The sequence below is a fragment of the Ornithorhynchus anatinus genome, chromosome 2, assembly GCF_004115215.2.
Source record: "Ornithorhynchus anatinus isolate Pmale09 chromosome 2, mOrnAna1.pri.v4, whole genome shotgun sequence".
In the NCBI taxonomy this organism is placed as follows: Eukaryota; Metazoa; Chordata; class Mammalia; order Monotremata; family Ornithorhynchidae; genus Ornithorhynchus; species Ornithorhynchus anatinus.
In genome coordinates, this window is record NC_041729.1 from 23,022,928 (window position 1) to 23,039,517 (window position 16,590).

The 16,590-nt window shown below is 48.3% G+C and overlaps 2 protein-coding genes across 4 annotated transcripts in view; one reads left to right on the plus strand and one right to left on the minus strand.

Moving 5' to 3' along the window:
* RSPH14 (radial spoke head 14 homolog) overlaps nucleotides 1–16,590 on the plus strand; it is a 255,007-nt gene that overhangs the window by 144,913 nt on the left and 93,504 nt on the right. The gene's annotated exons all lie outside the window — the stretch shown is intronic.
* GNAZ (G protein subunit alpha z) overlaps nucleotides 1–16,590 on the minus strand; it is a 185,371-nt gene that overhangs the window by 119,295 nt on the left and 49,486 nt on the right. The window contains exon 2 of the mRNA XM_029053853.2: nucleotides 8,942–10,245. Coding sequence (XP_028909686.1) covers nucleotides 8,942–9,664 — 723 coding nt within the window. The 5' untranslated portion in view covers nucleotides 9,665–10,245. The remainder of the gene's footprint in view (nucleotides 1–8,941; nucleotides 10,246–16,590) is intronic.

Below are 16,590 nucleotides of genomic sequence, written 5' to 3' on the forward strand. Positions count from 1 at the left end.
GAGCCGGGAGTCGAACCCATGACCTCTGACTCCGAAGCCCAGGCTCTTTCCACTGAGCCATGCTGCTTCCCCCTAAATGAAACTCATGGGGCAGACACCTGGCTATCTGTGTGGATTCTGTGGTCCAGGGAGCGGGGCCTGTCGGATGTACGGTCTGAGGAACTCGCGTTCAAACCGGAAGCGAAAAGGTGACCGCAGTAAACCTTCCACTCCGGCACTAGCTAATAGAACTGATGGAACACAAAAGCCATTTAACAAGATTGGCAGAGAAATGAGCTGCTAGAAGAGAGATAAGAAAGGTCATATATCTGCAGAGATGTATAAAACAAACTACTTAAAACAATAACCGGACCTGAACTCAGATGTTTCTGTTTGGCTCGTTCTTTATAATCTCATCTCCCGGTTCTGAAGGGTTCATTAGCGAATTTTGTTTCCCTTGTGCTGGCTATTTTCCCTGGAAACCTTTTATCGGCAGAGCATGAAAGGTTAAATCCTTTCTGAGAATTCAATGATTATTCAGTCGTTTCTAGGTTGAAATAAGTTCCCAATTATCTCGAATCTGTTGAGAACTAAAGGGAAACTAAAAGCCCTCATCGGCCCAGATAGATTTCTACCTCAGGCAGACCGTTGCTCAGAGAGCGGCAGGTGATACCCAGAGCATAATGAATGCAATTTGGTGAGGCCATTGGAGGTAGAAATAATAATATTCATTCACTCTTTTAATCACATTTATTGAGCGCTTACTGTGTGCAGAGCACTGTAATTGTGTGCTTGGGAGACCCGCCGTCAACCCCGGCCGACGTCCTACCTCTGGCCTGGAATGCCCTCCCTCCTCACCTCCGCCAAACTGGCTCTCTTCCCCCCGTTCAAAGCCCTACTGAGAGCTCACCTCCTCCAGGAGGCCTTCCGAGACTGAGCCCCCCTTTTCCTCTGCTCCTCCTCCCCTCCCCATCGCCCCTACTCCCTCCTTCTGCTCTATCCCCTTCCCCACCCCACAGCACTTGGGTGTTTGTACGTATTTATTATTCTATTTATTAATGATGTGTCTATATCTATAATTCTTTTTATCTATTTTGATGCTACTGACGCCTGTCTCCTTGTTTTGTTTTGTTGTCTGTCTCCCCCTTCTAGATTGTGAGCCCGTTGTTGGGTAGGGACTGTCTGTATCTGTTGCTGAATTGTACTTTCCATGCACTTAGTACAGTGCTCTGCACACAGTAAGTGCTCAATAAATGCGACTGAATGAATGAATACGATACAACAATAAACAGACACATTCCGTGCCCGCAATGAGCTTAAAGTCTAGAGTGCTTATTATTATTATTATTATTATTAAGTGCTCATTTTGTGCAGGGATGTACTAAGTGCTAGGAAAGTATACAAGCAGGGTCTCACCACATTTTTAACACCTCGACTTCAGGGGCACAAACCTGGTGCAATTTTTTCTGTCATTTCCCCTTGGAGCAGCAGCAAAGGGCCTCTAAGTGTAAAGGTGTTGACTTTTCATTTTGAGTAGGGGTAAAAAAGGCACTGGACAGAATGGCGGGGATGGGGCGGGGGATCACGTGGGGCAAGATGTGAGCGTGGCTCAGAAGGCCTTGAATGGTCCCGGGCCAACCTGAGGTGCTATTTTTAGCCCCTCTTGGAAACTGGTCTGTCTGTTCGGCAAATCACTCGGACTCTCTTTGGTCTCGTCGGGAGTCCAGGATGTAAAAGTGTCGGGGTAAAGCAATTATTTGTTTTGGATAATGGTAACTGTAAATATTGTTATGTTTGTCTCCCCCATTAGAATGTAAGCTTCTTGTAGACAAGGAACATACAGCACTCAATAAACTTACCCCCTCCTACCTTGCCTCACCGATCTCCTACTACAGCCCAGCCTGCGTACTTTGCTCGTCTAACACCAGCTTGCTCACTGTGTCCTGATCAACTAAACAGTGGTATTTATTGAGTGCTTACTATGTGCAGAGTACTGTACTATGGACTTGGGAGAGTACAATACAGCAGAATTAGCAGACATGTTCTCTGCCCATTACAAGCTTACAGTCTAAAGGGGGAGATGGATGTTAATATGAATAAATAACTTATTTATAATTTAAGGATATGTACATAGGTGCTGTAGATATGTATCTAAGTGCATACGTCATCTGTGTCGCCACTGACCCCTTTCTCACGTCCTCCCTCTGGCCTGCAACTCCCTCCCCCCCGTATACTCCAGACCACCACTCTCTTCACCTTCAAAGTATATTAAGGTCACATCTCCACCGGGAGGTCTTCCCTGATTAGCCCTCCTTTCCCAAATCGCTCTTCCTTCTGCCCTATCGATGCAATTGGATCTGTACCCTTTGGGCACTCAGTATTCACCCCACCGCCAGCCCCACTGCACTTTATGTACATATCTGGAATGTATTTATATTAATATCTATTTCCCCCTTTAGACTGTAAGCTCACTATGGGCAGGGAATAAGTCTTCCAACTCTGTTGTATCCTCCCAATTGCTTAACACAGTGCTCAATCAGTACCACTGATTGAGTCTCTATTTTGTATCTCCCAAGGTTCTAGTTCAGTGCACTAAGTGGGTGCTCAACAAATACTGTCATAACATCATCCCTTTGTCAACTGACACAGCCAAATAACATAATGACCTTTTCCTTCCCTAGTCTCTGAATTCCTTGGGTTTTCTAAGATAGTGATTTTTAACAGCAAGTCTCCATGGACCCGACCATCTCATCCAAGTTAATTGTGACCTTGCCAGAACCGAAAGCACCCTATTCAAATCACTGCCAAATTACCCTTTAGTGTTGGCATGAAAGAACCATTACTATCTTTCAAAAAGATCAAGAGAGCCTAGTATTAAGGATTTGGAAGGGGGCTGGAGGAAACAACAGCACGTGTGGTAAGAGAAGCAACTATCTGTGGGCTAAAGAAAGAGGGTCTTCAGGGGGGACACAGGCCTTGCCGTTGTTGTTGATCCTAACCAGTTTTCTGGATGCCTCCACTTGTTTGTGTGATGGATGCACGGAATGGGAGAAGAAAGCCCAAGCACGACAGGTTGAAATTCCATCACTCAGTGGAATTTATTTTAAGCCTTCTGGGTGGACAGCACTGTACTGAGTACTTGGGAGAGTACAGCAAAAGTACATCGTGTTCCTTGACCTTGAGGCAATGACGATAAACTGGAGAGGGACTGTGGAGGTTAAACACCTCAATACTTATCCTCTCTCCTACTTAAACTGTGGGCCCCATGTGGGACAGGGTCCGTTTTTGCCCTGGTTGGCTTGGCTTGTGTCGTGGCTCAGTGGAAAGAGCCCGGGCTTGCGAGTCAGAGGTCATGGGTTCGAATCCCGCCTCGGCCACTTGTCAGCTGTGTGACTGTGGGCAAGTCACTTCACTTCTCTGTGCCTCAGTTTCCTCATCTGTAAAATGGGGATGAAGACTGTGAGCCCCACGTGGGACAACCTGAGTACCTGTATCTCCCCCAGCGCTTAGAACAGTGCTCTGCACATAGTAAGCGCTTAACAAATACCGACATTATTATTATCTCAGCGCTCAGGACAGTGCTTGACACATATTAAGCACTTAATAAGTACCCTTTTAAAAAAAAAAGAATGAGTGGTGTAGGTGAGCACCTAGCCAAAGGCCAAAAACACCCACACTGCCATGTGCATAAATTCTTGGAACAGAGAAGCGAAATTCTGCACTTTCAATACTTTTAGACTGTGAGCCCGTTGTTGGGCAGGGATTGTCTCTATCTGTTGCCGAATTCTACATTTCAAGCGCTTAGTACAGTGCTCTGCACACCATAAGCGCTCAATAAATACGACTGAATGAATGAATACTCAATCTTTAAAAATGATACCAACATTAACTGTGTTTTATTTTAAATAGGGAAGAACAATATTCACATTTTGTGGAAGCCTCAGACTGGATACACCCTTGCATTTGGATTTGCATTCTTTATTCGCCCCTCAACCCTACAGCACTTATGTACATATCCCCAATTTATTTATTTATATTAATGTCACTCTCCCCGTCTAGACTGCAAGCTCGTTGTGGGCAGGAAACATGACTGTTACGTTGTACTCTCCCAAGCGCTTAATCCAGTGCTCTGCACGCAGTAAGCACTCAGTGTGATGAAAAAAAGATAGGCAAACATAAAATATCTACAAGCAACGAAACTAACAATGTTGGTATTTGTTAAGCGCTCTCTACGTGCCGAGCACTGTTCTAAGCGCTGGAACTACTAAGAACAGTGAGGATATAAAAGGGAATATAAGTATGTCAGAATATAGTCGATAAGCGAATGTACATTTGCATATATGTAAGTGCCGAGGTCGAGTATGAAATATTTAAAGTGCTCAGGGAAGGCCTCTTGGAGGAGATGTGACCTCAGAAGGGCTTTGAAGTTGGGAAGGGCTGTGGTCTGTCAGATGCAAAGTGGGAGGGGGTTCCAGGCAGGGGCAGAGGACAAGAGCAAGAGGTCGGCGGGAACAGAGACGAGAACGAGGCACATCGAGTTGGTTTGCTTGAGAGGAACAGAGACTGCACGCTGATGAATAATGGGAGATGGAACATGACAACAGTAATAATAATTATGATGATATCTGTTAAGTGCTTACTATGTGCCAGGCACTGGACTGAGTGCTGGAGTGGATACAAGCAAATCGGGTGGGACGCAGTCCCTGTCCCATGTGGGGCTATCTCAAATCCTCATTTTACAGATGAGGTGACTGAAGCCCAGGGAAGTGAAGGGACTTGCCCAAGGTCAAGCGTACGGAACGATGCGTTAGGACAGAAAAGACGGAGTGGATTTTTGAAACGTTACGGAGGAAGAACCGACATGAACTGGCAACGGACCGAATGAAGGGGTTGAAGGAGAGGGAGGAAGACGATCGGATTGTGGGCTTGAGAGATGAGAAGATTGGTGATGTTGTCAACTTTAATTGAGGCGGCAGAGAGTATTATTTTGGGGGGCGGGGCGAGAACGTGGAGATGAGAAGGTTAGATGCTGGTGATACAGCCATAGAGAGATAGGAGGGAAAGCAAGTTTGTAGAAGAGGAGAAAGCTCAGGGCTAGTGAAATAGATTTGAGAGTCATTCACATAGAAATAGTGGTTGAAGCTGTGGAGCAGAGGAGTTCCTCAACAGAGTGGCTGTAAATCAAGAGGAGGAGGAGACCTAAATCACAGCCTTGAGAGACACCCACAGATAGGGGAGAGAGGCAGAGGAAGAGCCAGACCGTAGGCTCGTTGGGGGCAGGGAATGTGTCTGTTTATTGTTCTATTGTCTTCTCCCAAGTGTTTAGAACAGTGCTCTGTTCACAGTAAGAGTTCAATAAATACAGACGAATGAAGGAAGGAAGGAATGAGCCAGTGAAAGAGGCTGAGAAGGATCAGGCCACAGGGGTAATGGCAATACCAGAAGACAGCTGTCTCAGGGAAACCGAGATTCAGTAGTGTTTCTGGGAGAAGGGAGCGGTCCGTCCTGTCCAAGAATACTGGGAGGTCAAGGGGGGGTAAGGACAGAATTGAGTCTGTCAGATGGGTCACCTTAGAGAGTGGGGTGTCAGTGAAGTGAAGGGGGAAGAAACCAGATCGTAGAGGGTCAAGGAGGGAGTTGGAAGAGAGGGAGGAGAGGCAGCAGGTGTATGCAACCTATCGGAGAAGTGTGGACAGGAATGGAAGGCGGGAGATGGGGGCAATAACTAAAGAGCGCACTGGGGTTGAGAGAAGATTTTTATTTTACAGAAGGGGAGAAATGGGCATGTTTGGAAGTATTCTTCAGCGTCTTTCTGGTATTTGGTATTTGTTAAGTGCTTATAAGTGCCAAGCGCTGTTCTAAGCGCTGGGTTGATACAAGGTAATTAGGTTGACCCACGTGGGGCCCACAGTCTTAATCCCCATTTGAACAGATGAGGTAACTGAGGCACAGAGAAGTGAAGTGACTTGCCCAAAGTCACACAGCCGATAAGTGGCAGAGCCGGGATCAGAACCCACGACCTCTGACTCCCAAGCCCGGGCTCTTTCCACTGAGCCACGCTGCTTTCTGATCTGTGGAAGAGAGGAGACGCCAAACCACTGCCATGCAGCCCTGCCCACCCCTTTGTGAAGAATCCCCTGCCACCATTCCGTACACATCCTAACCCCCACTGACCAGTGCCTTCATCTGGTTGGCCATGCATAGGCAAGAGACAGCTGGCAAAGCAAGATCTGCTCAACCATCTGTTTGCTGAATTAATCTACCCTCTGGGAAGGAGAACAGGGCGGTTGCCCATTTGAATCCATCAATCGATGATATCTATTAAATGCTTACTGGGTAATGAGCACTGTAGGACAGAGTTGGTAGACAACTCCGTGGGGGCAGGGGTTGTATTTACCAACCGTGTTGTATTGTATTCAATACAATTCCATTCACATGGAAAAAAAATTATCCCTCCCCTTCCCTTTATGGAAAGGGAACAGCTCTTTGTGTGTTCTGCTTGTACCCATCCAGAGCTACATAGCTATGGTCTAAAGCAGAAGATGATTATGAAAATAACTGTGGTATTTATTAAGTGCTTACTGTGTGCCAGGCACTGTACTAAGCACTGGGATGGATACAAGCAAATCGGGTTGGAGGTGGTCCCTGTCCCGCATGGGGCTCACAGTCTTAGTCCCCATTTTACAGATGAAGTAACTGAGGCACAAAGAAGTGACTTACCCAAGGTCACACAGCAGACAAGTAGCGGAGCCAGGATTAGAACCCATGACCGTCTGACTCCCAGGCCTGTGCTCTATCCACTCTGCCATGCTGCTTCCCAAGGGGTCAGAGAGCCCATTAGTCCAGAGGTTCTATCGTTGTCCTCCCTGGTTCCCCATAAAAAGCCAGCATTTCTATGCTTTTAAACCTGTATCTGTTAAGCGCTTACTGTGTGCCAACCACTTTACTAAGCCCTGGGGTAGATTTAAGATAAACAGACTGGACACAGTCCCCGCCCCAAATGGGGCTCGGTCTTAATCCCCTGTAAAATCAGATGAGGGAACTGAGGCTCAGAGAAGTGAAGTGACTTGCCCAAGGTCACACGGCATCCAAGTAATAGAGCCGGGATTAGAACCCAGGTCCTCTGACTCCCAGGCCCACGCTCTTTCCACTAGACCACACTGAAAAGCCCCTTTGTGGGCATGTGTACAACAGTTCCCGAGTCACGCTTAGGATGTGGCCTAGTCTAGGGGCAAGGGACTATCAACGAGGAGACCTAGGTTTTAATAATGCTGGTATTTGTTAAGCGTTTACTATGTGCAGAGCACTGTTCTAAGCGCTGGGGTAGACACAGGGGAATCAGGTTGTCCCACGTGGGGCTCACAGTCTTAATCCCCATTTTACAGATGAGGTAACTGAGGCACCGAGAAGTAGTGGCAGCTCTTCCCCTGGCCTGCCATGTGGTCCCGGGTAAATCACTTAAACCTTTCTGTGCCTCAGTCTCCCCATCAGTGAAGTCGGCAAAATAATTCCTGCCTCTTCCCACCTCAGCGGTTTGTTATGAGGAAGCCCTGGAAGGGATGCGTTTGTTTGAGAGTGGAGAAGGGTGGTCTAAGGACGGGGATTAGGAGATTACTAATATGCTGTTCCCCTGGTTTCTCTGAGAGCCCTGGGGAAGCTCCGCTGCTAGAGACTACAGGCGTTTCTGCCGGTTCTCATGCTGCAAACTCAGTCTGAAAAGGGCGTGAGCCTGCTTTGAGTGGGGAAAATGGGAGGGAGTTATCACCGTCGTGGGGAGAATTGAGCTCCTTAGTCCCAAACTCTGAATTCCCGTCATTCATCTACTTTATTTTCATCTCACTGCCAACAGAACTGCCGCTTTCTTTTTATTCATCTCTAGCCACCTGCCCTTTAGCTCCTCTCTCAGCTCCCTGGCAACACAGTTCTCCTCCAGCAGCAATCATGTTTCATTGGGTCTGGGCAAGTGGAGTGTGAAACTTTTAGAACATGGAGGAAGCCAACATGAAGTCCGGGGAAGCTCAGGTGGGGGAAAGAACCAAAGAGAAAACAGGGAGAGAGCTGGATGGACTGAGGGGCCACGGAAATGGAAATAAAAGAGAAGTAATCATCTGAAGAATCGCATCCCAGAAATGGCTTTGGGTTCTCTTCGTGTTTTTATCCCCCGGCCACCTGCTCATTTAATTGAAATGTGGGTCCCTCTGGGTCAGAGACGTCATCTCTCACAACGTCCTCCTAGCAAGTCTCCGCCACCGATAAGAGATGCTTAAATTCTGAACCAACCGTTGATGCAAGGCTAGGGAGGCAAGCCAAAGGTGAAGTCGGATATATTCATGGCCGTTGGTTCACCCACTGTTGTGCACAAACGGTCGGCTCCAGAACTCCTATACCTGCGTGCTCAAGTAAGCAGAGGATTGGAATTAGTATTAGAAAAAGTATATTTAGTTAGAGCCAAATTCTCAGTCAGGTCTTCCCCGGTTGGGAGGGGACTGCTGAGTTTGTAGGAGGATCATTAAACTTGTAATCTCCTGCGTAAATCAGACAAAGGAAAGCAAACTGGATTCATCTGGCAGAGGAGTCCAATAAAAGGGATCTGCTCCTCAGAACTACCTGCGTGAGTCTCTCTGACCAAGGTCCAATCCCTTCTCCCTTGCTACCCTTCCAATAAAAGACTTTCCTTATCACCGTGCATCTTTGTGAAACCATGTAATGGACAAGAGCGGCTCAGTTAAAATCCTTAGCTGATTCTGGAAGCGAAACGCCAAACCACAGGAGTAAGTAGCTTCTCTCCAAAACTCTTGAAGCATCCCTTCTAATCAGAAGAGGGTCCTGGCCCACGGAGCCAGTAAGAGTTAACCGACACGCACCGCTCGATACCAGGAGATCCCATGGAAACCAAACGCCGAGCCCTTAGAAAAATACCAACCGTTATCCCATTATCCGCGTCGCCAGCGTCCACACTCACCGTTTGGTTATCTTCGTACAGCTTCAAATCATATCCACTCAGCTCCACGCAGAAAATTATTGCTGTAACTCCCTCGAAACAATGGATCCATTTTTTGCGTTCTGACCGCTGACCCCCCACGTCCACCATTTTGAAAGTCAGTTCCTTGAAGGTAAATTTATTTTCCACGATGCCAGTGGTCATGTCCCGAGATCGGAGAATGTCTTCTACCGTGGGGATGTAATCCAGTGCGGCAATCCTTTCTAGGTCATTCAGGTAGTACGCCGCATTGTCCTCGAGGTGGTACTCGTTGGAGCGACAGAAACATTCCTGCACCCCTGGGTCGGCCCAGAGTCGTTTCATGACCCCGAGGAGCTCGGGGGTGATTTCTCCTTTGCTTTCCGCGGGGCCGGTCAAGGCGAACAGCTGGACGGCGTCGTAGGCCCTGTCTGGATTGTGGAACTCGATCTTGAGGGTGGCCAGGGCCCGGATGATGCGGGTGAGGGAGTCGATGGCGTTGTAGATGATCAGTGGCTTGTACTCCTTGCACGCCTCTAGGTTAAACCCCCCGCTGTGGATGATCTTCATCTGTTTGACGATGGTGCTCTTGCCCGAGTTGCTGGTACCCAAGAGAAGAAGCTTGATCTCCCGACGTTGCCGTTGGCTCTCCGAGCGCAGGTGGCGGTCGATTCTCCGGGACCGCCGAGCCGCCTCTTTCTCCTCAGAGCTTTGCCTACATCCCATGGTATAGCAGGAGGTAGCCTAAAGGGTGGAGAACTGGAGCCTTCTCTCGCGCTGTGACCCCCCGTGTCCCTCTGTGCCTCCGAGCGGGAGCGGCTCTATCTTTCAATCCTCGTGCCAGGTGCACCCTGTGGAAAAAAAATATAACTATCCAATACCTGATGGGCCGGTAGGCCTCTACCAACTAGCTCAGGGCCAGCGGGGGGGTGAAAACGTGCAAAAACGCAGCCACGAGCAGATCGTCTCTTCGGTATCTCTCATGGCACTCCCCTTTCTGCCGAGTAAACAGTGGCACATTCCTGTTAATGAAAAGACACTTCCCTCCTCCACGGTGTGGCCGGATCTGTCAAATAGCCTTTCTTCCTCTGCATAATCATTTCCCTTCCTTATGTCCGAAGGTAAGGAGCCGCGCTCTCACTGCTCTGCTTTTGCCTCAGTTGCCTTTTAATTGTATTTTCTGGTTGCTGTGGTGATGCTGCTAGGTACAGCCGAAGAACTGGTACAGTCTTGCGCGGTGTTCGTCTCGCTCTCTCCCCCCTTCCTCGGGATGATTCAGTTCAGACGTGGGCATCGGTGCTCTCCATCTGCCGAACAGAGGGAAAAATGAATGAGATCGGGGGAACCTTGTTTCTTCCCCTCTCCCCCTTCTCCTTGCCCCTTCCCGCCCCCCCCCCCCCCCAAAAGATTCTTTTGCATCTTCTCAACTCCTGTCAGCCGTGAACCTGTGATTAACCCAGACCCAGAGCCCAGCCCGGAGATGTGTAGAGAAAGGAAATAAAAATCTTGACATACTGTACGGCAGAAATTCAGGAACAGCTGATGTCTCGGGGCCCTGGCAAATGTGTTTTCTGAACAATAGTAAATCCAATCCCCTTTTCTTTTCAGCCCACTGTGGTGTTATTACCCAAATCCACATGAAAACAAACAGTGCCTCGCTGTGTCCCAATTCTCTCTCGGCAAGAGCTGACGACCCCCCCTTCTCCTGTGCGGCCCTGTTCTAACTGGTTTTCTAAAGCAAAGGGCAAGAGGGAAATACGTAGTCTCCTTCCCCACTCTTCTGTTTAGTATATTCTGTCTCTTTCTGGAGCTCAGGTGCATGCACAGATTTCTCCCTACTTTTCCTTTCTTGTCTTTGGTTTGGGGTTGCAGGAAACATTTTTTTTTAAATGGCATTCGTTAAGCGCTTACTATGCGCCAGGCACTGTACTAACAGCTGGAATAGCTCCAAGCTAATCGGGTTGGATACAGTCCACGTCCCTCACGGGCCTCACAATCTTAATCCCCGTTTTCCGGATGAGGGAACTGAGGCACAGAGAAGTGAAGTGATTGCCCAAGGTCGCACAGCAGACGAGTGACGGAGCCGGGATTAGAACCCAGGTCCCCTGACTCCCAGGACCTTGTTCTTTCCACTAGGCCACGCTGCTTCTATTACTTTTGCCAAACAAGGGTGCAATATGGGAACGGCTAGATTTCCCTGTGGCAGATCTAAAGGCAGAGAATTCCCGTAAAGCAGAACGACTTTGATCTTCTCAGAAAACATAAACCATTTTTTTCCCCCTCTTTAAGGAAAGGACCTGTACGAGGGGCGTTCTATCTGTACCCCACTTCACTGTACAATCGAATTCCAATTCGAACAGATCCCTCTAGAGACGATAATAATAATGATCGTGGTATCTGTTAGAGAAGCAGTGTGACTCGGTGGAAGGAGCACGGGCCGGGGAGTCAGGGATCGTGGGTTCAAATCCCGGTTCGGTCGCCTGCCAGCTGTGTGACTTTGGGCAAGTCACTTAATTTCTCTGTGCCTCAGTTACCTCATCTGTAAAATGGGGATAAAGACTGTGAACCCCACGTGGGACAACCTGATCACCTTGTATCCTCCCCAGCGCTTAAAACAGTGCTTTGCACATAGTAAGCGCTTAACAAATACCACAATTATTATTATTAAGCGCTTACCATCTGCCAATCGCTGCACTAAGCACTGGGGTAGATACAATCCCTGTCGGAGACGGGGCTCACGCTCTGAAAGGGAGGGAGAACGGGCACTTGATCTCCATTTTGCAGATGAGGACACTGAGGCACAGAGAGGTTAAGAGACTTGTCCAAAGTCATACCACAGGCAAGTGGCAGAGTCGGGTCTGGAACCCAGGTGCCCCGACTCCTAGGACCTGTGATCTTTCCACTAGGCCACGCCGCAGTGCTTCCGATACTCCCTCCCCTCCCCTCGTACCTGGGTCCCTGCACCTCTTTTTCTCCAGGCCTCTGGCCTCACTGCAGCCGAACAGGGGTGACATCCAAGGGACGGGGGTGCAAGCTGAGCCACTGTCTGCTGGGCCCATCCCTGACTACGATGAGGAATGGGCTTGCAATCCTCTGGCTCTCATTGAGCAATCACTCAATCAAATGTTTATTGAGCACTTACTGTACACAGAGTACTGTACACAGAGTACTGAGTACAATCACTCATCCTATCCCGCCTAGATTACTGCATCAGCCTCCTTGCTGACCTCCCAACCTCCCGCCTCTCCCCACTCCAGTCCATACTTCACTCCGCCGCCCGGAACATCTCATCTTTCTACAAAAACGCTCAGGGCGTGTCACTCTCCCCACCCCGTCCAAAATCTCCACTGGTTGCCTATCCACCTCCATATCAAACTAAAACTCTCGCCATTGGCTCTATAACACTCCATCATCTTGCCTCCTTCTCCCTCACCTCGCTTCTCTCCTTCTACAATCCAGCCCGCACACTCCGCTCCTTGAGTGCTAACCTCACTGAGCCTCGATCTCACCTGTCTCGTCGCCGACCCCCCGCCCACGTCCTGCCTCTGTCCCGGAAAGCCCTCTCTCCTCAAATCTGACAACTACTGTCCCCCCCCAAAGCCTCATTGAGTACTTAATGTGTGCAGAGCCCTGTACTAAGCATTTGGGAAAGTAAAATGCAATAATAAGCAGTGACATTCCCTGCCCACACAAGCTTACATCTTGGGGGTGTGGTGGGAGGGGAGACAGACATCCATACAAATAAATAAAATTAATGATATGTACCTAAGTGCTGTGGAGCTGGGAACGGGGAAGAGCAAAAGGAGCAAGTCAGGGTGATGGAGAAGGAAGTGGGAGATGGGGAAAAGAGGGGCTTTGTTTGGGAAGGCCTCTTAGAGGAGGTGTGCCTTCAATAAGGCTTTAACGGCGGGGAGACTAATTGTAGGATTTGAGGAGGGAGGGCGTTCCAGGCCAGTGGCAGGACAGGGGCTGGGGGTCGGCGGCGAGACAGATGTTGTTACGAGATGTTCTTCCCCTCGACTCTATTTATCGCCATCGTTCTCGTCAGTCCGTCTCCCCCGATTAGACCGTAAGCCCGTCAGAGGGCAGGGACTGTCTCTATCTGTTGCCGACTTGTTCATTCCAAGCGCTTAGTACAGTGCTCTGCACATAGTAAGCGCTCAATAAATACTATTGAGTGAATTAATGAATGACAGGCGAGATCGAAGCACAGTGAGAAGGTACTCGGAGTTGTGCTACCCCTGCCTAAAGCAAAGACGGAGGGCCATGCAGCGTGGCTTAGTGGATAGAGCACAGGCCTGGGAGTCTGAAGGACCCGGGTTCTAAGCCCGACTCCACCACATGTCTGCTGTGTGACCTTGGGTAAGTCACTTCACTTTTCTGTGTCTCAGTTGCCTCATCTGTAAAATGGGGATTATGAGTGTGAGCCCCATGTGGGACAGGGACTGGGACCGACCTGATCAACTTATATCTACCTCGGTGCTTAGAACAGTGCTTGGCACATAGTAAGAGCTTAACAAATATCATACTTATTATCAACATTATTATTACGTGGGGGTAGCAACAAGATCGATCCCTTGGGCGGCAGGAGTGAGGAGTCCCAGGCAAGTAGACTCGGATAGCGCTGACAGTATTTTGAACGAGTGTTCACTCTGTGGCTGAAAGTCTGGCTGCATTTCATTCTTATCCCCATTCCTCCTCCACCCTCTTTCTCTTCCCTTTCCCCTTTCCTTGTCCCCCCCAAAGCCAATCCCACCAAATCCAAAATGGATTTATTTGCCCTCTGCCCCCGTCCAACTACTTGTGGAAGTTCAAATGAGCTGGGTCAAGATGGAAGGAAAAGGAAGAGAGCAAAACAGAAAAGACCTAGAAAATCCAGACACTGTACAATCAACCTCTAAGTAATTTGGGTTGCCCAGGTCCAAACCACCATCTTCTTTGCAGAGGTTCCAGATTCACCTCTCGAATGCCTGCCAAACTCCATGTACCTGTAGAGTTCACAGACTCGGTGACCTTTCTTTCCAATTTACAGCAGGGAAAGAACACGGGCTTGGAAGTCAGAGGTCGTGGGTTCTAATCCTGGCTCTGCCGCCTGTCAGCTGTGTGACCTTGGGCATTCACTAAACTTCTCTGTGCCTCCGTCACCTCATCTGTAAAATGGGGATGAAGACTGTGAGCCTTACGTGGGACAACCTGATTACCTTATATCTTCCCCGGTGCTTAGAACAGTGTTTGGCACATAGTAAGCGCTTAACAAATACCAACATTATTATTATTATTAGAATCTCAGCTCCGCCACTTAGCTATGGGACTTTGGACAAGTCAATTAACTTCTCTGTGCCTCAGTTGCCTCATCTGTAAAATGGGGATTAATACTGTGAGCCCCACGTGGAACAGCCTGATTACTTGGTACCTCTCCCAGTGCTTAAAACAGTGCTTGGCACATAGTAGGAGCTTAACAAATATCATCATTATTAAGTAGCAAGAGTCCCATATTCTTTACGTGGGCAACTTTTTGGAGAGGGCGGTGGGGTGCCTAGCCTTAGTGGGGAGCAGATGGGGCAATACCCCTGATGCCCTTCACACACTGAGGCATCTCTTTCAGTGCCACCAGTGACTTGAATACAGTGGTTAGTAGCCCGGAACTGCCCTTGTGCAAGTCTCTTCCGGCCGGGTAATAATGGAAAAGTTAGTTATCTACACGGCAATGGGCTAGGAACAGGGCAACGGGCCACTGGAGGTTGGCTGGGGTGTCATCCGACGGCATCTGGGAATATCAGACACGGAGATGTGACGTGCTGTCCTGGGTAGGCAGCATTCTGTGATGGCATCAAATCTGCCATTTTGTGGAAATATGCCAAACTCGATCAAATCTGTCTTCTCTGGGGAGGCCCTTGACCCCCTTGGTTATTAAAAAAAAAGACTAGATTTCCAGGAGCGTTACTACAGCTGATCTCAAAATGACAGTCATAGTCAGATAATTTATAGGTAGTTCCTGATGTAAGTCTTTTTTGAGTTACAGTGGAAAATCGTATTTATTGAGCACTTACTGTGTGTAAAGCACTGTACTAAGCACTTGTACAATCTAACACATACATTCCCTGCCCACAGGACAGTACTTCTGATGTTCCTAATAATAATAATTGTTATTATGGTCTAAAGTACTATATTCCAATACACTGGTCCCTCTCTCACTGGGGGCTCATGATCTAAGAGGTAGGGAGAGCAAGTATTTTACATAGGAGTAAACTGAGGCACAGAGAGATCGAGTGACTTGCCCAGGGCCAACAGGCCAAGGGCAGAGATGTGACTGGAACCCGGGTCATCTGTGCTCTTTCCAAGAGGTTACACTCTCTCCTTACACCCCCGATGGGGCTTTATGATATTGGGTTTGACTTTACAACACTAGGCTCCTTTTTATGTCCTTCATAATTGAAATTGATGATACTCTCAGTGAGGTCTCTTTTTTCTTCCTTTTTTTCTTTGCTAAGAAAAGTATTTGTTAAATGTTTACTACGTTTCAAACACTGTTCCCAAGAGCTGGGATAGGTACAAGTTAATTAGATTGGACACAGTTCCCGTCTCACATGGGACTCACAGTCTTAATGCCCTTTTCCTATTTAGAGGGAAGAGGATGTTGCTGATTACTAGTTGATATGTGGCATATCCACCAAGGAGAAGTAGACGGTTACTCTTCCGCTGTCCAATCCCATGGAATCCGATCGCATTTTCCCATGTTTCAGCATTCCCGGCCGCGCTTTGACTGACGACTCCCATAATTAGGTGCCCGTAGGCTTTTGGAGTCGCTATCGTGAGCCCACCAGATCTTTGTAGGATTTTTTTCTTTCTCATTATTACTGTTTTTCCCCACTGGAGCATAGGCGCTAATGATGGAAGCAAAGAGCTTTTGCTTTAGTGTCAGGCAGAGGGATATAATAGTAAGAATTACGGTACTTCTTAAGGGCTTACTAGATTCCAGGCACTGTACTAAACGTTGGGGTGGATACAAGCCAATCGGGTTGGACACAGTCCCTGTCCCACATGGGGCTCACAGTCTCAGTCCCCATTTTTCAAATGAGGTACTTGAGGCACAGAGAAGTAAAGTGAGTTGCCCAAGGTCGCGCAGTTATACTTCTGGGCAAATTTGGGAGACCAGAGACAAAGTACCGCCCGATGGCCAATCCAACACCCGACAGGCATCACTCGGAAGAAGGAAGTTCTCTCCAGAAGAAGATGTGCCTGGAACCACCTCTCCCTGGGAACTTGGATAGTTCCGTCTTGCTCAACGCCACAATATCAACCTATCTGAGCAGTTCACAAGCAACGAGTGCCACGCTCCTTTGGGGATGATTCTAAATCGAGTCAGTTCTGCTATAACATATGTTTTCATTATGCAATTTGGCTGTGAACATGATGGGAGCATTAGGGAATCTTCTTCCCACCGTGCAACTCTACGTTTGTTGTTATTCAAGTGCATGGGAAGGTGGTCAAGGTGGGATACCGATCTGCTTCCCGCCTCAGGCTTAGCCTTACCGTGCCTGTCAGAACTTTTATGTTTCTTTGGGTTTGTACATCTTCACAACATTTAATCCGGTAAAATAGCAAACGGAGGCAATCGGTGGTTAAAATCTGCCCTTTCCCCTCCATCCAAA